This window comes from Budorcas taxicolor, chromosome 1, assembly GCF_023091745.1.
Source record: "Budorcas taxicolor isolate Tak-1 chromosome 1, Takin1.1, whole genome shotgun sequence".
NCBI lineage: Eukaryota > Metazoa > Chordata > Mammalia > Artiodactyla > Bovidae > Budorcas > Budorcas taxicolor.
Genome location: NC_068910.1, coordinates 49,122,826 through 49,145,662, shown reverse-complemented (window position 1 = coordinate 49,145,662; position 22,837 = coordinate 49,122,826). Strand labels below are relative to the sequence as shown.

General features: G+C 52.3%; 1 protein-coding gene across 1 annotated transcript in view; it reads left to right on the top strand.

The window, feature by feature from the left end:
- CTDSPL (CTD small phosphatase like) overlaps positions 1-13,725 on the top strand; it is a 121,168-nt gene extending 107,443 nt beyond the window's left edge. Inside the window, exons 5-8 of the mRNA XM_052635870.1 lie at positions 1,846-1,902; positions 5,282-5,374; positions 9,255-9,440; positions 13,148-13,725. Of these exons, the coding sequence (XP_052491830.1) occupies positions 1,846-1,902; positions 5,282-5,374; positions 9,255-9,440; positions 13,148-13,273 (462 nt within the window). The 3' untranslated portion in view covers positions 13,274-13,725. The remainder of the gene's footprint in view (positions 1-1,845; positions 1,903-5,281; positions 5,375-9,254; positions 9,441-13,147) is intronic.
- Positions 13,726-22,837: the final 9,112 nt, after the last annotated feature.

The window sequence follows — 22,837 nt, the reverse complement described above, 5'->3', positions numbered from 1 at the left end:
CCCAGGGATTCAGTGACCTCATATCCCAACTCAACTGTGAACTGCATTGGAAGCCTTTCCTCCCCTGTGGGCAGGATGCTCAGGACTTTTTCACATCCCTGAGGAGCAAAGGCCTTTAGGGCAAAGGTCAGTTGTCATCACAGCATAGCCAGCTTCCTTGCAAGCAGCTCTGGCAGCGTGGGCATCACCAGCCAGACTGCACAAGGTTACTGAGGGCTCGTGGCTCCAGGGAGGGAGCCTTGGGAGCCCCTGGTGTCTCCAGGGCCTGCTCAGAGGGCGATTGATAACACCGGTGATGTGAATAACATGTCTTCATTTCTTCCCTCCCTGAGCTGCCTGCATTTTCAAGCAGAATATTGTATGATTTTTAGGGTTCTGGGCATCTCAAAGCCCTTTGAGAATCCGAAAGCTAAGAACTTCTCTCCTTGAAACTACAGAGCACGCAGACCCAGAGACACATGTACACAGCCCTGGCTTTGGCCCCCTTGTTGTATGTACTTTGTGGAATAGAATGTCACAATCTAACGCCTTACGAGAACTTTTTCCTTCAGCCTTTTGTTTTCTCGCCTCATTCTATATTTTAGTTGTGAAGTGATAAAGTACCAAGCTCAGCCTTGACCTTCCGACCAAAGCAGTGAAGAAGCTGTAAGCTTAAGGCTCAAGTGCTCTACTGAATGCTTAGTACTGGTTCTGTGACCCAGTATTCGCCACAGTTTTCCAGTGTATGTCTCAAAGAACAATGTGTGTGTACAGTAATGGACTTGAAGGCAGACTTTAGTTCAGATTCTTACCAGCGACTCTACCCCATGCCCCTGCCCAGGGACCATCACACCCAGTCTCCCTCCTTCTGCTCCTCTCTTCCTCATCCCAAGTGTTTGTGATCTCATGATTCTCTTGGGCCTGTTCGTTTCCACTTGATTTGTGGAATTCATTTAGAACTGTATGCGAGTCCGTCGTTGAGAATATAGCGACTGTTGAAGAATCACGTTTGAGTTTTAAGTGTCACTAATTGTGGGGTTACTTTAAATATGTAGATGTTTATATATCTGTTTGTGAGTGTGCTCGGTATTGTACCACGCAGTGCAGAACAGTCTAAGGTGTGGTGGCTCTCCCACCCACTCCACCCCTCCCCCCTCCAGGGCAGGAGACGGTGCCAGGCAAGGCTGGAAATCACTGACGCACAGGGCTGGATGCAGCCATGGGCACTTATCAGACCCATTGCTCTAACTGTCTAAGATGGGAGAAACCAAGGTCCAGAGGGGAAAGAGCCTGCCCAAGGTCGTGGTCTGTGGCCTCTGACCTCACCCCATATATCCAGTGGCCCCCATGTCTGTATTTGTGCAACTTACCAGATGGCTCCGTGGTAAAGGATCCGCCTGCAGTGCAGGAGATGCAGGTTCTATCCCTGAGTCGAGAAGATCCCCTAAAGAAGGAAATGGCACCCACTCCAGTATTCTTGCCTGGGAAATCCCATGGACAGAGGAGCCTGGCAGGCTGCAGTCCATATAACCGCAAGGAGTCTGACACAACATAGCAACTCAACAAGCACTGTCCTCTAGGGCTGTCAGGCCCTCGCCGCCTCCCCCTGGTGGCCAGCAGTGGTTCCTGCCGCTCTAGGCAAGCGCCAAGAGTTGGAGGAGCCCTGTTTCCAAGCCAGGTGCAGATGCTGAAAATGTAACAATATTCAGAACAGAAAATAACATGCTTTCCTGCTTATGTTTATTTTGAGGAACCAAAGCATGCTCCAATGTCCCCTTCTAGTCCAGGCAAGCTTTTTTGGTGCTAAAGTTTCCAGTTTTATTTTGTTCTGTCAGACATATTAATTATAGTTTCTTCTTTCTCCAGCCTATTAGTAATGCTGATTTTATTGTTCCTGTTGAAATTGATGGAACTATACATCAGGTAAGAAATCAAAGCTAAATCTGAGTTTCAGTAAGCATTTTTTTTTTAGTAATTACATTTTCTATGAACTGTATTTCTAAATTCCCCTTTCAGTAATCATTTGTTCCTGAATCAGGAGGAGGCAGACTTTATTAAAAATTTAGTGATTTTCTGCCTTTTTTTTTCACTCAGATGAATTTTGTGCTTCATTTATAAGGGAAGCTATAATCTATTTGTAAATATTAGATGTGGTTGCAAGTTCGAATAGTTCTTTGATTTGATGCAGACTTTTAGAAGTTTCCATATCCCCCACTGGCCTAGCTTGATGGTCTAATTAACTTCCCTATGTAATTGCTTCAGCTACTCTCCTAGCAGGCAACAGGGAAATGTTACAAGTCACTGACTTGCGGTAGATTCTCAGCAAAGATTGTCAAAGCTTGCCAGCCACTCCAGACTGACCTTGTCACTCCCGCATCGTGTTCTGTGAATATTTAGGAAAGCCCAACCCAAAAGGGAAAGGAGGAAGGGTGTACATTTTTGGATCAGCAGGAAGCTTTGAATAAAGATGCCCTAGTCAGTTGCCATGCATCTTTTGTTCTGATATTTTTTCCCCTTATATTCCTTTTTATTGCATGAAGCTCCTCTAGGAGTAGCTTCACTTATGAAATATTGGAAACACTATGGGAAGACATTGCAGGCTTTCCACAGGAACGCCCCAGCGTCTTCCTCGTCAGCCCCAGGCTGTAAAAGGAGAGCCTGTGGCCTCGTGTGTTCATATCCCGGGATGGCCTGGTGTGTTTATATCCCGGGATGGCCTGGCGTGTTTATATCCCGGGAGGAAAACCCCCTTGGTGCTTGAGCCGTAACGGGGTGTCTTTCCTTGGAGATGCCGGTAGTCTCTTTGGCCCTTGAATGCAGGGTGTCAGAGCTGGTGGGGCCTTGGGAGTCAACAGGTCCAGCTGCCTCACTGTCCACATGGGGGACGTGAGGCTCAGCCAGGGAGAGGCTTGGTTCAAGGTCATACAATAGGACGAGTTGACATGAGAGCGCCAGTCTCCTGTTCCTGACACAGGGCTCTTTGCCGGGTACTTGAGTGCCCCCTCCCCCACCGCTAGGAGGTCCTGCCAGCAGCCCACCCCTGGTGTTTCCACGCTTCATGCTTTGGAAAGCCATCAGGGAGCCAGAATGGCAGGCACTTGGGCATTTAACACTTGCTGAAGCATCCACAGAATTAACTCCGCATCTGAGAAGCAGTTAAGGCTTTTGCGTTTAATATCTTGGCTCGTGTGACAAGATAATGGGATGAAGGAGAAGCTGCCCACTGGCATGACAGAAATTAGGAGAGAAATTAATCCCTTCGTTCCTCATGACTGTGAGCATGGCCCTCAGGACCTGACTTGCTGTAGCCAGCCTGTTCTCAAAGGAGCTGCCCAGCTCCCCCAACCCTCCAGACTGTGCTATGATTCACCTGGTGGTACACACTCCAGAGCTGGGATCAGAAACTCTTTCTCCTGAGGGAATGAAGCCACAGGCGCCCACAGGAGGACCAAGGCCCTGGCGAAGGCCGTGGCCTCGTTCAAGTAATCCAGGATAGGCTGTGCAGGTCCCAAGGGGCCTATTCTCGGTTACTTGCACGCGGACGCGGGCCTGGACGCCAGCCTCTGGGCCCAGGACCCTCCTGTCTGTCAGAGGCACCAACGCCATAGTCCCCAGACCAGTCTCCTGCCCTTCGCATGTAGCAACGCTTGCTTTCCAAGCAGCATCCCAAAGGAAGGACCACAGGCCGCACCCATTCCTAGCACCTAGCAGCCTCCTGAGCAGAGTGTAGGCCTGGAGCTACTGCAGCCACACCCCATCCCGAGGCCTCTCCACTCCGCAGAGCCCTAGGGGCACCCATCCTGGCCATCCTGCTCCTCTGGCCCTCCCTCCACACGCCCTTTCACTCAGCCACAGGTTTCCCACCAAGACCTTCACCTGTGTGAACTCCTCTGTCAGCAGCTCTTCCTCTGTATGGAGCAGAGCCCCGTTCCCCTCTGCCCCTCCTCCTGTAGGGCATCCAGCCCGCTCCATCTGCCGTTCACAACCCATGCATACTCACCTCGACCTGCCTTTCACACTGACTCCAGCCTTTCCTATCCCCATCTCCCCCGCCTTCATCTTGGCCTCTGAAGGGCTGGTCAGCAGAGCTCTGGCCATTCTCCAATACCCCAAGTGTTTCCAGGCAGGGTCTCATGCTCAGACTAATTTCTCATCCTTATCAGCCTGGTGAACTCCTCCTATTCACCCTTCAAGGTCCAGGCCAAATGTTCCCTTTTGTGAGTCCCCCCCCTTAAGAGGGCGGTTTATCATCGTTAATTTATCCTTATGCTGCAGCTTTCATTATGCATGTTCGTTTTGATCTATTTTGCTGAATGTCTGCTCTAGACTGTGAGCTCCTCAAGGGCAAGGCCTGTGTTTCCCTCACCTTTGTAACCACTTCAGGCTGAGGCCAGAGCTGGAACTGAACGAACATGAGTCGAACTGAATTTTAACAAGTTTGAATTATTTTAGGGAAATGGCTAATTTCAAGTGAAATTTATTCAAGTTTTAATTAGTTCTTCCCTCCTCCCACCTTCTCTGCCTCCTCTTGCCAGCTCTGCCTTCTTTCCCCGCGCCCATGTTCCCTCAGATCTGTTCAGGCTTCCAGTTGGGGGCAGAGCCCAGCCACTCTAGGAAAGGCGGTTCTTTGCCCCCCGTGCTTGGCCGCTTCTGATGCCTGGTTTCTGGGGTCGAGAGTAGGCTGGCCTCACATCCCCTGAAGTATCTGTTTCTGGAGCAGACCGAAGCAGAGTTAATGTTGTGTGTCAAGTAGACCGTTTCCCACACCGACAAGGAAGGCCTTCATGCAGCTTTACTGCTCCTGTGCCTCCACCCCAGGCCTTCTGAGCAGGGGAAGGGTTCCAATCAAGTAGACAACCACCAGAGCAATCCCAGACCTGCCGGGCAGTGGGCCATGCCCTGACCTCCACCAGAAGGACCACCCCAGACCACGGCCTCTGTCCAGAAACGGCCTGACCCAGAGCATGTCCCATGAAACACACGTGAAATGAAGGCTCTGGGTCACCCGAACGTGGCCCAACCTGTCCACTCGCTGGTTCTGAAAATCCCCAGAACCTTCCACACCAGGTCAGCTTCCCTTTTCCCCTGGGCGAGGAGTCTGCTCCAAACTCAGATCTGGAGCGCACCGTGAGGGGTATCTGGTCCTAAGCGCCATGTCAGATTACACAGCCCCTCGTTCAGTCCTCCTGGGGGCAGGAGGCAGGAACCGGCTTAGGAACTCTTCCTCCCCGGGGCTCTCGGGGCCCCAGGCCTTCCTCGGTGGCAGCTGCGACTGACCTGCATGCTGTCCCTGCCGTTGCAGGTGTATGTGCTGAAGCGGCCACACGTGGACGAGTTCCTCCAGAGAATGGGACAGCTGTTCGAATGTGTGCTCTTTACTGCCAGCCTGGCCAAGGTGGGTCGTGCCCCCAGCCCTCAGAGCCCAGCCCCTCCAGCCCTGCCTCCTGTCTTCAAGCGGCCCTTTGTTAAGGTGGGGGAAGCAGTTTCCATGGTGACAGGTTCCCACCCCAGATGGGGTAGATGCAGGCCCTGTGCACAGCACCAGCCTGAGAGGCTTTTGGGTTACCATAGTGACAGGAGCATTGGGAACAAACGCTCCATAAAGCTGCTGCGTGCCGCCAGTGAAGCTGCTTGTCCACAGACCAGGAAACCACAGGCGTGTCCCGTGTGGCTGAGACAGGCGTCTGCATCTCATCTGGTGACTGGCTGAGGCCTCTGTACACTTGGGTTAGCAGCTCACCTGGGTTTCAGGGAAGGATAAGCATCGAAGGTTCATCCACCCGCGAAGGCTGAATGAGCATTCTGACTGCCCTAAAGAGCCCCAGGACCTCAAGCCAGTCACTTCACTTCTCTTGCCTCCGTTTCTTCTATGAGATAGGGATAATCCCATCTACTTCGTGGGGTGGATCAAATGAAATAACGCCCAGAAGGAGCTCAGCACAGGCCCCGACTCCTGTTCAGCAAGGGCCTGTGGAGCCCCTGCTGGGTCTCCCATGTGCTGTGCTGGGCACTGTCACATGGTCACTGCTCCTGGTGTTCATTCTTTATTATGATTATTCATGATGATAAAATAAGCCACGCATGTTTTGGCCCCGTGGTTTGATTTGAATCTCTGACCCAGCATCTACAGTGGCCCTGACCAAAGAAAGTGGTTTCTTTGCCCTTACCCACTGTTTGAGGGACCTGGCCAGTTGACAGCACTGCCTCCCACCATGTGCATGAGTCTGTCCTTTCGCAGGTGAAATGAGGTGCCTGCACTGTGTGGAAGGCCTGCCTCGCTCCTCGAAAGAGCTCTTTGGCATGTCTGTGTCTCCAACCCTGGCCCTGACGGCCAATGCCATCCATTTGTTGATGGCACCAAGAGTGTCTCCACGGGCACCTCAGGGACCCTCAGTAGCCCCAAGATGAGCTCTGCAGAGTCCAGGCTAGACGTCTGCCTGTCTGCAGACCTGCTCCAAGGATGCACAGGCAGCTTCCTCCCCGTGTTCCATCTCTGTGCAGGCTCCCTTCTCTGAATGTTGGGGACTCTGACCCTGAGTTCCCAGATGTGCTGTGCTGCTTTGCTGGGCTGGGCATTTCTGGTTTGGGCCATCTCTCTGCCATTCCATCAGTCTCATCACCGGGCCATAAAGCTTGAGCCAATGGGGAGGGAATCAAGAGCCCCAGGCTGTCTTCTTTGTGCTGAAAATAGAATGCGGCCTCAGGAAGAACATCATCTTCCCCAGTGGGTACCCTTTCAGATGAGCAGTACCCACGACTGCTGTAGTCCCGATGGCTCTTCTGACAGTGCTCTCGGCTGCTGAGGCGCCTGAAGTGATAACCAAAGAAATAACAAACAGGAAGGTTGCACTGTGCTGGGGGATTGAGAGCTGTTTTATTCCTTTGGCAAAATTGAAAGCACTCTTTCTTGGCATCATCCCCAGCCTTGCTTAAACATCCTTGTTCGGTCTCTCTTCCTGGACGGCTCCCACCTGCCCCTCCATCTGTCTCTCCAGCCCTTCTCTCACTGCTACCCCGGGCTGCCTTTGCTGAGTCAGCCCCCACGTGCTTCCTTCCAGGGACTTCAGTGTGGTCCAGTGGATTGGACTCCACACTTGACTGCAGGGGGCACAGGTTCCATCCCTGGTCAGGGAAGTTCCACATGCCATGCAGTGCATGTGGCAAAAAAAAAAGAATGTGCAGCCTTCCAGCTTCTCTCCTCCCTAGTGCCCAGCTCTGCTGACAGGGAGCCATTCCCCAGGGCTTGGCCCTGAGCTCAGCCCCCAGCCAGCACCGTTGGTGTGCAGGACCTCCTGGCCTGCTTCCCTGGGGCCTGAACAACCTCTGCTGACAGAACCTCACAGTGTTTACTTCCCCATCTCACGTCCTTCCTTCATTCACTCACCCAGCAAGTATGTCCTTTATACCTGCTGTGTGTCAGGCACTGTCCTAGGCATTAGGCATACTGCAGAGAACACGAGATGGTCCCTGCCCACGTGAAGCTTACATCCCCACGGTTGGGACTCCCAGACTAGGACACTCCCTTGAAAGATGTATGCCACCACCGTTGTTAGTGATAATGAAGAAATTAGCTAGAGTCAGCCGCTTAAAAATGACCCACATGGCACTTCTCTACCCTCACCTGGAGCCCTGAGCTCACCTCCCTTGGTCAACAGGAAACCCAGCCTCCTCCTGCACTCTCTCCATCAGGACGTCTCTGGAGAGAGGACTCACCTATGGAGCCAGGATGCTGCTTGTAGCCCTGCATCCGGCAGCCATGACGGCCTTTGCTCTGCACTCGGGGTGCTGTGCGTTCCACCACTGGCCTTCCCACTACCACCAGCCTCGGGTGCTTCCCACTCCCCCAGCAGAGCCTCTGGGCCCCTAAGGACCTCTGACTGTGCCCCTCACTTGGGTCTTGGTGCTGAGGCCTGGCCTCATGTGGCCTGGAGCTGCCACTCTTTTGCCTCCAGCCCGAGCTACTCAGTCTGGATGAAGATTTTCCCTCAGACACAACCCCTTTATTTCTTCATCCCTTTCAGTGTTCTTTGGGGAAAATTCCCCAGGCCACGGAAGATGGCCAAGCAGGATGAACCCCAGCTGTGATTGGGGCTCTAATTCCCTCCCTTAAAAGTCCTGGGCTCCAAGTCAGTGGCTGTGCTGTCTGGGCACATTCTATGACAGTCAGGGGCTGGGCTGGCCGTGCTGCTCAGAGCTCCTCTAGGGGGCAGTGTGGCCCCGTGCACACCAGCCAAATCCAAAGTCCGCACTTCCCTTTGCTGATGCAACTAGTATTTACCGAGCCCTACCAAGAGGTGGCGCTAGTGCTGAAGAGCCCATCTGCCAAGACATAAACTAGGTTGGGAAGATCCCCTGGAGAAGAGAATGCCTACCCACTCCAGTATTCTTGCCTGGAGAATCCCATGGACAGGGGAGCCTGGCAGGCTGCAGTCCATAGGGTCGCAGAGAGTCAGACCAGACTGAAGCAACTTAGCACATGCAAGGTGCTGGTGATGTCGTGGGGAACACGGCAGACAAGGCCAGGGCCCCTGACAAGATGACGGATCCGTCAGGTGGTCCCGGGTAGTGGTGAGCTCTGTGGAGGCGATGGCAGCTGTGAGGCCAGAGAGTTTCTGCAGAGGAAGGTGCAGGAGGGCTGGGAAGGTTGTGAGGAAAGCCGAGCGCTGAAAACTATCTCCACAGTTTCCGGAGAAAGTGTGTGCAGAGAAGGAGAAGTGTGTGCAGAGAGTGGGGAAGAGAGTATTCCAGCAGAGGGGACACTGATGCACAGGTCTCAACCATGTGCAAAGCCAGCATGGCTCAAGGGACTTGTGGTGGAGCTGAGAGGCAGCCCTGTGGGATCTGCCAGGGACCTGGGGCTTCATTCCAAGTGTGGCAGGAAGCCAGTGCAGGGTCTGACGGGTGTTTTCCAGCGGCCGTTCTGACAGCTACAAGGTGAGTGAGTGAGTGGAAAAGAGGCCCCAGGGGAAGTGGGAGGCTCCTCTGCAGGCCAGAGATGACAGAGGCCCGGACAAGGGAGTGACAGTATAAACAGAGAGATGCGGGCGGTTTCGAGATATTTTTGGAGAGGGAACTGACAGGAATTTCTGATGGATTCGATATGAGAAGTGAGAGAAATGGAAGAATCCAGGGTGTCAGGGAATTACCCAGGATCTTGAAACACCTGCCGTTATATAAGTCCCTTTTTAGATGAGTAGTATGGCTCTTGCTACAGGAGGTCAGGGCTCCTGAGCTCTTCCAGGCCCCCACCATTCACTGTGACGCCTGCTTCCCAGTACGCAGACCCTGTGGCCGACCTGCTGGACCGCTGGGGTGTGTTCCGGGCCCGGCTCTTCCGGGAATCGTGTGTTTTCCATCGTGGGAACTATGTGAAAGACCTGAGTCGCCTTGGGCGGGAGCTGAGCAAAGTGATCATCGTGGACAATTCTCCTGCCTCCTACATCTTCCATCCTGAGAATGCAGTAAGTAGCCCCAGACCAAAGGGACTCAGGGCTCCAGCTAAGCTCTCTTGCCAGGTAGAGCGGCTCTCTTGCCACTTCCGCACCTTCAAGAACCTGTGTGGGGGTTTCGTGGCCTTTTCCTTAGTGAAAGCCCAGCTTTGCATTGAGCAGTTACATGACATTGACCGTTATTTATGCTCACTGAGCCTCTCTGCCAAAGTTGCCCTCTCTGTCAAATGGGCATTCTAGGCATGCTGATTCGTGGGATTGTTGGAGTATCAAGTGTGGCAGTGCTTGTGTTGGGTACATGTTCAGTGAGCCTGTTACCTTCTCAGCATCTTTGGGATCATGACTGAGAAGGTTTTTGTCTGTCATCAGCCTCCTGGCTATTGCCCAGGACTTCGTGACCCCTGTAAATTCAGAAGGTCTGGGTGACCTCTTCAACAGAAGTATGAAGAATCAATAAAACACTTTAGTGAGGTCTTCAAATGAGACTACCAGGCTTTACCACCTCCTAATGATGTTTAAAAAGTAGACAATGGGAACATTTCCTGCATAAAACTCCCCAGAGCGTGGCAGCTCCCAGTGCCAAGTCCCTGGGTGCAGCACATCTCAGAGCAGGAGAGGCGCCCTCCTGCCGCTGGCCCTTCATTTCCAGGAGGCAAGGGCAGCCCTACTGGAGACTGCTCACCCTTCCACAGTGGCTGCCACACCGGACCTCAGCTCAGGCCCTGGAGAGGATGCTTCTCCCAAGACCAGGCTTCCCAGTCTCAACGAAAGCCCATACAGGATCTTTTCCTTGAGACCATAACCGCATTGCTCCTCTTACAACCAAAAACCAAGTTCAAGCTAGGTTCCCTTAGTGTATAATCATTAACTGAACAAACATTCAAAATATATTAAAGTATGCTCCTTTTGATGAGTTAAATTCAATATAATGCATTTTGTAATGTGTCTAACAGATAAGGATTCTTTTTATCATCTCAATTCCAGGCACTTCCCTGGCGGTCCAGTGGTTAGGACTCTGTGCTTCCATTGTAGGGGTCACGAGTTCAATCCCTGGTCAGGGAACTAAGATCCCACAGGCCATGCAGCACAGCCCCTTCTACCACCACCAAAAAAATAAATCCTAATCCCATTATCACGTCTGATAATACTAGCAGTTTCTTGATATTATCACTAACGTCCAGTCTGTATTCATCTTTTCCCTATCATCTAGAAATATTTTTTTATTTGGATTGTTTGAGTCAGAATCCAAACAAGGTAGGTACATACATTGCTTCGGTATTGAGTTCTTACTGTGACGTCACATCAGAAGGTATATAACATCAGATTGTCCCACTTCTAAAGACTTTAAATTGCCCTTTGGATTCAGGTGTTATCAGCCTGATCCATCCATTTTCAAATTTTCGATTGACTTTTCACCTAAAACTGTGAGCAGTTGTTGATAATCTTTGCCTACATCCACTATTTTATTAGAAATTACAAAATGGCATCTTTCTTTTGCATCTGTTGGCATCTTTCTGCATCTGTTGGCTGGAATTCTTTTTTCTTTTAATTGAACTTGTTGATTACTTGATTACCCTAAAATTCAGTTTGAACAGGGAAATCAGAGTAAAGTCTTGGTTCTTTTTCTTTATTTTTTCTGTTTTGAGAGTTATGAGATGGTGCTCTAGCAACCTCTAGAAGTAACCAATTTTTTTAGGTACCATTATGAAGCTATGGATTTCTTTATGTTATAATTTAATCTATTATCCTTTTTATGCTCAAATGTTCACCTATAGCCAGTGGATGCTCCTTCAAATAACAATAGTCTTTGATCACTTCCTGCTTTCTGGTCCAACAAGATATTCCAAGCTCATCTTGTCCATTTCTTGCTCCAGCCCTATAATCAGCCATTTTTCTATGCAACCTGGTTCCTGTGAGTGAAAATAGTATTTAGAGACCACAGTTTGGGTGGGTTCTCATTGTTATTAGGATGTCGTTTGCTTCCAGTCCTTTGTACTGGACAGAGCGAACATGCATTTATTTTTATTTATAGAATGAAGACAAAATCATAAATTCACATTGGTTTTTCCAATTCAATTGTAACAGTTTTTATTTAATTTCCTTTTGTTTTTGTATTTATGTCTCCTCTTACACTGAAACTCATGATTCCTTATTAACATCATTACAGATTTCATTCATCCTATAGTATAGTTTAACAGTTTCAAATTGCATTGTTTTAATATTATTACTAACAATAAAACAATTGAGTGCATTTAGGAATTTTTTTGAGCAATTCTACAAACAGAAAACTATGTTTCAAAATCACCTGAAATAATCCTTTCTATGGTTATGTCACCAAACTTATATACATGAAGGTTCATTTTTTTGGTTGCTTTTTTCCCTTACTGATTTAATTGCATTTCAATCATGTAACACATGTACATGGTTTAGCATCAAAACTGTCACCGAAGGTTCTCCCCTTGGCAGTCTAGTGCTTAGGACTCCACAAGCGCTTGCACCATAGGAAGGCTTGGACTTAACCCCTGCTCGGGGAAAGAAGACTCCGCATGACTCTCTGTGCGGCCAAAACTTTTTTAAAAATTAAAAACAGAACTGTCAACAAAGATACATTCAGAGAAATCTTGTGTCCATTCCTGCCCTCTCCCCTATTCCCACCCCTTCCCCTAGGAGTGGTCATTTTTTGCTCACTCCTTAGCTTGTTGATTTTTTTTTATTACGTAATGAATTGTTGGCTTCCCCGGTGACTCCGTCGGTAAAGAATCCACCAGCAATGCAGGAGATGCAGGTTCGATCCCTAGGTCGGGCAGATCCCCTAGAAAAGGAAATGGCAACCCGCTCCGGTATTCTTGCCTGGAGAATCGTGTGGACAGAGGAGTCTGGAGGGCTACAGTCCATGGGGTCGCAAAGAGTTGGACGCAACTTAGTGACTAAACCACCACCACCAGTGAACTGTTACATTTCTAAACAGTCTTTAGATTCGTAAAAGGGTCAAAAATCTTAGTTTTAAAAACATTTTTGGCTTCCCCAAATTTGTTTTTATGTCTCTTCTTTGCACCTCTTGCTACCACCCTCTAGCAGCCCTCCCCACCTCTCTATCTAAAACTGAAGGAGACTCTGTCTTTTTCTGTGGCTCAGAATGTCCTGAGATGTTATACTTCCCCTATTAACTGAACTCTGTGAAGCATGGGAGGCAATAATCCACGTCTCCATGCTGTGCAGTGACACTAAGTAGAAGCCCTCGGATACTCTCTACAAAGATGTCAGTGGCTGGTGACCTCTGACTTCAAGTGCTCTGAGGTGCAAGGAGTGGTTTGATGCAATAGAAAGAGTGTCTGATGGACCAAGGAAGCTGGCAGGCTACACAGTCCGTAGGGTCGCAAAGAGTCGGGAAGACTGAAGCAACTTAGCATGCACAGACACAAGGTAGTTATATATTCTGCGTTCTGGCTACCTTTTATGCAGCAGGAAAACAAAACAGGAAAGTGCATACCGACTGGATACACTTAACTTTGCCTTCCTGAACCACCTCCCAAACCAGACAGATTCAGGTTGATTTTAGCTGGGACGGGAGAAGAAGCAAGATGGTGATGGTGCTGGTGATTACTAGATACCTATCCTCCTTACCAAAGAAAACACTGAAGTGTGGGGACCCAGTCAGGCTGGAAGTGGCCCCCAGGCCCGATACAGCTCTGCTGCCTGCTGCACGCACTGTCTTCCAGGTGCCTGTGCAGTCCTGGTTCGACGACATGACGGACACGGAACTGCTGGACCTCATCCCCTTCTTCGAGGGCCTGAGCCAGGAGGACGACGTGTACAGCATGCTGCACAGACTCTGCAGTAGGTAGCCCCGGCCTCCGCCCGCCTCCTGCCTGCGCACCCTGGAACCTCAGCCTCGGGACCCGCCTGGCCTCTGCTCCCCCGGGAGCTGAGAGTGAGGACACGCCATGCTCCCGGCCACGGGGCGAATGTGGCCATACCTACCTGGTTTATTTTTTAAGAACAGAAACAACTATTTTAAAATGAACTCTTTTAATGAATTTCATAAAGGGACATGCATTTTACTGGATTTCCTTTTCTTAAAACATACCAAAAAGGAAAAAAAATGGGAAAAAAAAAAGCTTGGTATCTATCAGACTTCCTTTTACAACTGTCCTCCCCTCCAAGCAGACAGCCTGTCCCCTTCTACCCCAGCTCAGAGGAGCTGACCCAACTCAGAATCTTTTCCTACAGGATGAAGTGCCTTTTTGAATGTTATTTTAAGCTGAGAGTTAATTTTTCTATGCGACATATTTCCAGACATCTTTTAGTCTTTTATTGTCTTAGATTCTCTAAGAAGATGAATATGACAATTTTGTAAAACCTGGGAGGTGGGGGGGGGGTGGCAGGGGATGGGGGTGAGTCACAGGAGCCTGTCTCCCAGCAGGTGCGCTGCTCTGACCGCCTGTGGCATGCCACACGGCCAGGCTCCTGTGAGGAGATTCTGTGACTGTGTCAGTGTGTTTCTTCATTTCTGACCCAGTTTGGAATGTATCCGCAATCGCGTGGCTCAATGCTTTAGGCAACGATAGATCCTATTGTATTCTCCTTATTATTTCTGATGGTGACAGATTTGTCTTGAGGTCACATTCTTCCCCTTGAACAGTGGCATCGTGTCACTTCGGCTTTCACACGACTGCCATACTTCTGTATCTTGTTGGTTTGGTTATTGTTGTCGTTGGGGGTAGATCAGTTACAGACAACTCTCAAACCCTTGGATAGTTAAAAAAGGAATTCTGTTTATTGGTTTTTTTTTAATCTGTCCTTTTCAAAAGCTGGATACCCATGGAGCTGTTCGGGAATTTTCTTTGCTGCTACCGCGCTGCCACCAAATGGAATTGACCAGCGGCTGTTCCACTGTTCTTTGCCACTGTGCCTACGCTCAGAATCTGCTCACTGCTAAGCTGCAGACTTGGACAGGGTCAGAAACCTAGGTGTCCCACCTCACTGAGGACTGCAGACTGCGTCCCTTCTCTGGCACCAGCCTCACAGGTTCAGGAGGGAACAAAGACCAAAGGGCCGACGCACCTCATCGGTGTGGCGTTCCTTTTCAAACTGCAGTCAGCCTCAGAGCTTGCGCTAAGCTGACTGTTCTCTCAGGAGAACCTGTGGCCTCAAGCTGCCACCACGCTGATGTGGCCCGAGTCCATTTCTTGGGCTTCTCTTTTGAAGCACAGCCTGTTTCTGAGCTGAGGGTGGGGGAGATGTATCGGGATATGGGACCCATTACCCAGAGCCAGGGAAAGAAAGGGCCCCCTCCCTGAGCTGGGGCTCCTTTTGCAGCCTTTTCCAGTGAGATCTTTTAAGCAGTGCCATGATCCTCGTTTGACAATAAGACGGTCTATATAAAGTATTGCTCTTAAAGATAATTAAAAAGAACCCTTTCACGTTGGCACCATTGCCTTAGTCCTCTATGGGTCAGGCCGGAGTTCTGGTGGGAGCCACCAGCACCAAGAAGGTTGGAAAACAGTCAGGGTGGGTGGGGGGGGGGGGTGTCAAAGTAAAATTTCTTTTCTGCTTTCATTCACAAAATAGTGAAGCCAGCTGCCAATCACGTCCTCCCAACAGCACTTTGGTCTGCGGACTGCTGTGCTTTCAGGAGAGAAGTAAGTATTTAGGGGCAACCAGGTCTCCCCACACTGAGCATTCCAAATGCAGTCATCCACATGCCACTTAAAATAGAAACAGCCCCTTGCTCAGTGTGACCACAGAAAATGACAGTTATATGGCAGGTCTGTACACGCCATGCACCTTGATTTGGAAAACTAGTCATTAAATGAACCCACTGCCTTAAATGTCTTGAATGTTGCAGCCAAGTGTCTGTCACGTGTTGACATCCACACAGAAGTCAGTCCTGATGAGAGCCTTAGGCCCCTCACCTGTGCTTCCTGCTTTGTTGGCATCCCAAGGTCTTACTTGGAACAGGGGGCAGCAAGGAAATTCTAGAATATTCCAGGGGCATCAAACCTAGGAATCGTGCCCCTCTTCTGATGGAGTGAAGACACTTGGCAGGCTTGAGCCAGATCCTTCACCTGGTCGTTCCCGAGGCCGTGAGTGCCATTGCACTGGGCCGGTGCAGAGCTGGCAGGGGTGGAGCCCAGTTCCTGCCACCACAGACACAGAGTGTCTCGGGAGGGCAGCAGGCCCTCCGGGGAGTTCTGGATTCTGTGCACCTTATTCAACCACACTCCAAAATTCCGTTCTTATTTTAACCCTTGATTCTGCTTTATGTATATAATCAAAATATCTATATTGATATATATATTTTTAATCATCTACATGTAAATGAAGCAATAGAATTCTAACATAAGGCCAAGAAATGAGATGAATGTTTGGGGTTTATGTTTTTAAGGTAAATACGGGTATTGTTTTTACTTATTACCTTTTATGAGATTATGGGCTTTAAAACCTAAGGAAACCTATCTCTGTGCCATATACTTCCCATGTTACCAAAACACCCCCAACTCTTTCGCCAAATGAAAAATCTGACCTCCTGAGTTTCCATGGTCCTTTTGGTACCAGGTTAAAATACAGTCTCCTGGACAATTATTTTTCACTTTAATATCTGGAACAGGATGCCGTGGGTCATGGACTCTGGCTGGGCCTCGAGTGGAGGCGCCCAGGCACAGTGGAGGTTGTTACTGCTCTGTCTTCCATTGCTCTGGAATCCCACATGTTGGTCCATGGTCTCACCCATTAGCTGTTTGTAAACAATGCATCTGTATCCTAGAAAGAAACACCACCCGTTGTAGCTGACGGCTGGTGGGGAAGCTCCTCTGACGTGGCACCATCTTGATGAGATGATCTTGGAGACAGGAGGATGCCATAATGACCCTGCCTTGTCATGGTTGCAGCATGTGAACGCATGGTATGGAAAGGAAGTCTGTAAGTCTAGAACCTGGCAACATTCCACAGCCCTGTGGATTCAAGATGGCTGTCTCATGAAATCCAGAACCACACAGCCCTATGGTCAAACACTAGTGACGTTTGTGCCTCGCCTTTTAAAGGTGCTGTGATGGACAGTGGGCCCGCCAGGGTTCGAGAAGAATGGATGGTTTGAAGTGCTTGCCTTTACCTGTGCACAACCCACTGGCTGCCGCTGTTCCTATTTTACTGTAAATGTGATGGTGTCTGCTGCTGTTCATTCTCCAAAGAGCTTCTAACACCCCTGCCCAAGGGGTGGAGATGCTGGTGTCTGGGTAGTCATGGATTTCTGGTGGACATTTGAATGTGATAAACATCACTGGGGAAATACTACATGTGGAATGCGCACGTTTCCAGGGGCGAGCGTTGTCAGTGAAGAGATTTGCAATGATTTCCTTCCTGCCAAAAATAAAATACGTGAAACCGCGCTCTCCTGTGGGTGGACTGCTTCTTGGCGCCTCTCCTCACCGTGTTCTCTGTTCTCTCCCAGCTGTACAGCCTCACATCAGCACCTTGGGTCTCTGAAGAGCAGGGGCCAATGAGAGCAGGACAGCCAGGATCTCAAGAGCTGTGGACCTTGACTCCAAGGGAGCTAGAAAACCACTCTGCCCAGGGTTAGGACCAGACAGAAGCAATCTGGCTCACCATCCTCCCCCAAGGATTCCAGCCCTACCCTCAGGCTTCCAGGTTCAGCCTGAGGAAACCACAGCCCTCACCCCGCTCCCTCAGAGCCACAGGCATTGTGGTACCTAAACCCACAGCCCTTGCGTACGCTGGCTGAGGTTCTCTGGTGACCAGGTGAAGCATGGCAAAGGACCGGGAGGAGAATAAGGATACCCAAGACAGCTTCTCGCACTGGGACATCCAGGAAACACGGCCCTCAACCCAGCCCCTCTATACAGGAAGGTAAGGGGCTGCAAGGGTCCCCCCTCACCCCCTCCACACACACACTAGGAAGTACAGGCAGAGCCCTGGACACAGCCTCACCACTCTCAGCAATGTCTCTTCATAAAGATACCTAATTCAGATAGCGAAAAAACACTAGGGTCAACAACCTCAGCAGATCGGTCTTATCCTCGTTTTGTGGATGAGAAAACCGAGGCCTGGGCGACAATGCTCTGAAGTCTCAGAGGGTACAGGGTTCTACCAGGCATGCCTGTTCATCTGTAAGAACACAGGGCACAGTGTGCACCAGCCCAGGGAACCTAGTGTTTACTCAGAGGCAAGCCCATCCCCCCCAGATAGTCTGTGCCGGCCCCTAGGTGCCCTCTCCACTCTAGAGCACCCAGCCAGCCAGGGCAGCCCAACTGCCTCCCTGGTTCTGGATTCCTAGGCTGAGTCCCTTCCCTTGCCTTCTCTGGCATTGTCCCCATGCCCCCACCTTCGCATACAGGCAAACAAAAGGTTGAGAACTGTGGCTGCCCCTGAAGCTGGGGTGTCCCAGGGAGTGTCCACAGGTCCTCTGAATAGGCAAGAAGGGGACAGGTCATCACGAGGTCACTTGCTTGGGACCTGGCATACTGAGCCTTGACCTGCTGATGTTTTCTCGTTGGAGCACCTATCACCTCTGTATTGTAGGACCAGGGCAGGAAGCCAAGGAGGGTGGGGGAGGAGTGGCTGGGAAAGAAGACAGTCGCTGCGCTTACCAACTGTCGAGCCACTGGGTTGCATTAGGAGGCTGGCCGCACAGTCTGCATAACCTGAGATGTTTGAGTGGCACACATCTGTGCCAGTGCTGCCTGGGGATCAACAGGCTGCTCAAGGCCCATGAGCCACCAACTGGCATGGCCACCAGCCTGATCAGCAAGGGGAGCACGCTGGACCCTCAGGCCTTCAGGAGCAGGCTATGTGGGCTCTGGGTGTTCCACCCCACACCGCTCTTTCCCAGTGCCCTCTCCTTCCTCAGTGATCCTGTTCTGGCTGCCCATTAGAATCACCTGAGGGCCCTTTAGAATACAGATCCCCAAGTCCACCCCAGACCACTTAAACCTCAGTCTCTGAGGGTGGACATTCTGTTTTTAAGTGCCTAGATGACTCAAAAGTCATCTACCAGAACTGAGAACCGCCACTCCGACTAGTTGTGGAGGAAAAGTCACCCCAAACTGTTCCAGGCCTGACACGCAGGTATGGCAGACAAGCTATGGGCAGGGCTTAGGAGGAATGACATGCATTGTTCCATCTGAAAGATCAGGCATGGGTTCATTGCAAAAGAAAAAAATTCAGGAAACCAAGAAAAGTACACAGAAAACAGGATACACCAGGAGCCTTTCCCCAGGCAGGGATGAGGAAGGAGCCCCAGTAAGAGCCCCAGCTAGTTGATAGCTCCCTGCTTTTATACTGAGGTAGGGAGCAGAGTGGCTACCCCACTTCACATCAGAGCAGTAGGCCAGGCAGGTCACCAGCAACACCTCTCCTGGCCAGAGGAGTGGCGAGGGGTGGCGCCTTCCCGGCCTCTCATGTCTAACTGGCATGGGTGCTCCCACAGGGCAGGGCCAGACTTCCCCCGCCGCTGAGACGCAAGACGGCAGCCCCTTCTGGTTCTCAGCAACCTAGGCCTGTTCTCTGGGCTGCCATCGGGCTTGGACCCTCCTCCACACGGCCCGTGGGCACAGGGCTAGCTCCATCTCCTCCGGCCCTGGAGGTTCCCTTGGTGCCCGTGGGGAGTCGCTCTCCGACCATGCGCGTCCCCGTGGCCAGGGACCCTGTCACTGCTCTTCCGCGGCCTGCAGCCAGGTTTGGGGGGGCGATGTCAGGAGGAGAGGCCCCACGCGGGCCCAAGGCTACTCTCCTCAAGGGCGTGGGGCCGGACATGTCCAGACCGTGGGACCCAGGACCCGAGTGAGGCCGCCCCATCCTGGGTGCAGGTCCTGTACGCTCCCCGGAGGGGCGCACCACCAGCCCCCGCCGCGGGACTTGGTCCTCAGGAGAGGTGACATCTTGCATCTGTGGGGGAGGGACTCAAGTGAGGCCCGGGGCCCCAGGACAAGGAGCGGGGAACCAGAGAGCAGGTAACCTAGGGGCGGGGCTTGGAGCAGGCCGGCCTCCATCGCCTCCTTCCCCGCCCACTAGGCCTAAGTCAACACCGAGGCAGAGCTGGCGGGCTGGGCCTTAGGAGATAAGCCCAGGGAGTGGGGCGGGAGCACCACGTACTGCTGAGAACCCTCGGACCCTGCAGGGCGAGGGCGGAGGCAGTCAAGGCCAGAGCGGTGCTGGCCAAGGCAAACCAGGCTCAGTGTCCTTCAGACTCCAAGCCCGGATGTGTGGGAGGGTGACCGAGCAGGAGGAAGGGGTGGCAGAGCCCCCTCCTTGTTCTGGGTAGGAGGAAGAGAGAGGCCGGTACCGCCTCCTTGTAGCATACTAGCTGCCTGTGAGCACTGCTCAGGACCTCGGTGTCCTCTCCGTGTGTCAAGGGCCTGATCCCATGGAGCTTGTCCACACCAGACACAACACAGTGCTGCTCATCTAGGCCCCAGGCCAGGCCCTGGGCCCACTGCCATCTCTCTCGGCTCGCAGGTTACAGGGGAGGCTGTTCTGGAGTAGGGCAGTTATGCCCACCCAAGTTTTTCTAGGTCCCAGAGACCCAGAGATTTCTAAGGGGAGGGGTCTTGGGGAGGTCCTTGTGCCTCCCCAAGCTAAACTGCTGAGGCTGCATGGTGCCAGGTGGGCTGTCCTACCCTGCCTACAACAGGCATGGAAGGAGGTGTCATTTTGGTTGAGTCCAGAACGTGGAAAAGGAACGACGAGCAGATCAAGGAGAGAGGCCTATCGGCAAAAGAAACAAGTGCAAAGATCCAGAGACTAGAATGAGGTTGGCATAAGAGACACAGGAATTCCGTAGCTGTGGAGAGAATAGAACTGGGGAGAGAGATAGGAGATGCAGCCAAACGGACAGGCAACTAGGGATATTATTTTAGGGATGCCAGTGGAAGATCTGAAGCAGGGGAGTCGCATGATCTGATTTATGACTGAACCGTCTCTCTGGCTATGGTGGGAAGATGGACATAGGGGCCAGAGAGACTGATGGGCAGGAGCTCAGGGTACCAACTAGTGTGAGAGGCTGCCTCCCAGAGCAGGCTGGCCAGGCCCAGGAGCCCAGATGAACCAACCACTGGCCAGCCTGGTGGGTGTGAGGGAAGAAGAGGAACTTGGGATGGCTCCCAGGTTTGGGGCCTGGAGCAACCAACTAGATGTTTCTGCCCTTTTCAGAGGTTGTGAGGAGGTAGATCTGAATGAGGCCTGATGTGGATGTCCAGCGTGAAGGCGACGTGCCAGGAGAAGCGTGACCAGATGAAGGAGACGGATGGAGGCTGAGGGGGGTTGGGAAGACCGGGAGCTGGGGTCAGAAGGGACACTGGCGTTTCCATGGTGTTTGAAGCCTGGGGACAGGAACTTGGGAAGAAAATAGAAAGGCGACAAGAGCGAAGGCCTGAGCTCTGCTCCTGACACTGAGAGGCCCCAAAGGAGACTGTGGAGCAGCCGGTGCAGTGGGGAAAAAACTTGGGCTGGGGGCTGATTCAAGGGGAAGGGGTGGTCAGCAAGTCTCTGGCTGTAGGGCCCGGTGGTAAGGTGAAGACAGGGAGTCAACCCCCAGCTTTCGGACTCTGGCACCTAGGAAAGAAACATTTCCAGGGAATGAGGAACAAAGACCAACCACAATGAGCAGAGAAGTTGAGATGAGATGGGGAGAAGTGAGTGCACAGCATTTCGCTGGACACTGGACAAAAGGGGCCAGAAAACAGGTGCTCAGGTAGGCATAGCCACACTCACACATGAATGCGCTGTGCAGGTCCCAAAAGGGAACGGAGGCTCAAAAAGGCATTCTCTCACACACGGGGTCAGACACGCACAGGTATTGGCCAAGTGCCCTGTGACACAGGCCTCCATTCATACACAGGGACCCAGTAACTCTATCTGTTAAACAGTCACACACTGGCAGTACGTCCTCCCAGGCACAGTTGGGCCTAGATGTCCTGGAGTCGCCCCAACCTGTGACAGGGAGCAGTGGCAGTGAGCGCTGAATATGGAGAAAGGGTCTTGGGGTCAATGGCAGCTTTCAGCAGTGCTTCTGCATTGGAAGGGGAGTCCACGCTGGCTGCACTGTAGCTGGGACTGAGGCCACGATGACCCTGGAGTTTGTGGAAGGCTCTATTTCCACCTCCTCCCCCACCCCACAATCAGGAAGGAAAGGAAGGGGCAGCAGAGACGTGGGAGAGGCATCTTTCCTGGCAAGGGCTGGACTGGCCTCTCCCACGATGGGTATCAGGGCTCCCTGGGGAGGGCTGTGCCAGGCAGTGAGCCCAACTTAGGCTGTGAAGGACAGCGGAGGTGCAGGAGTGAGCCCTGGCCCCCTTCCCCACCTTCTGAAGTGGCCTGGGTCTCACAAAGCCAGACTGCCAACCCACCCTGCAATAAATAGCCTTGGTCCCGCTTCCTCTTTAAGTTTCCTGGGGTGGCCTGGCCTACTGGAAGTCGGGATCAGGGGCTGTCAGAAGGGAAGTCACGGTGGCTTCCACAGCCCACATCTCAGCAGAGCCCAGGCCTCCGCCCCCTGCTCTCTCTGGCCACCAGTCCAGCCGTGGCCCTGGGGGCAGGGCTGGCTCCTCTCAGAGAGCTGGGTCAATATTTGTTGACTGACTGACTGACTGACTCAGCGTGAATGCCCCCGCCCGCCAAGCACTGAGGTATGTTCTGCTGGGCCAGGCGGGGACAGGGATTGAGTTACAGTGGCGATGGGCAGAGCCGGGCCCCATGCCAAGCCCAGCACTGCCCACAGGCAGGGTGAAGGCAGGAGCAGTTTCCAGCAGGTAGGCTGGGTAGGGAGGAGACTCCCGGGGCCAGGGTGGGAGGGCTGCTCCGAATCTGGAGCACACCACGTGGGGTCACTGGGCTCAGGGTTGCCCAGGGGCCGGCAGAGCTGGGGAGGCAGCGGAGCTGGCCAGCAGGTGAGAACACTGGCCGGGGCAGGGAGGCTGCAACCAGAGCAGCTCTGGGTGGAGCGGGGTCGGGGCGGGGCTGAGGGGGGAGGGGAGAAAGTGGCAGATTTTCTGCAGGATGGGGGTGTCTGTCTCCCAGAGTCCATACCCTGAGGGCCCCAGGCCTTCCCCCGCCTCCCACTCCAGCAGGCAGCGCCCCCCCTCCTCGCTTCCTGGAAGTCAGGCAAAGTGACCTCGGAGTCCGCCCCTTCACAGGTGCCTCAGGAGGAGGAAGTTCACACCCCGGGGAGACAAGGGGCAGCAGACCCAGAGGAGGCTCTGGGTAAAGATGGGCGGGGGGCAGGAGTAAGGGGGGGATGAGGGGACCCCAGGGAGAGAAGGGGGCACCTGAATGGGAGGAGAACCCACGGGACAGACAGGGGCGTCTGGAGGGAGAAGCATACACAGTGGGGCGGGGGAGTCACGAGAGAAGGGGGCACAGAGGAGAGAGGATGTGTGGGGGATGGTGGGGCACCC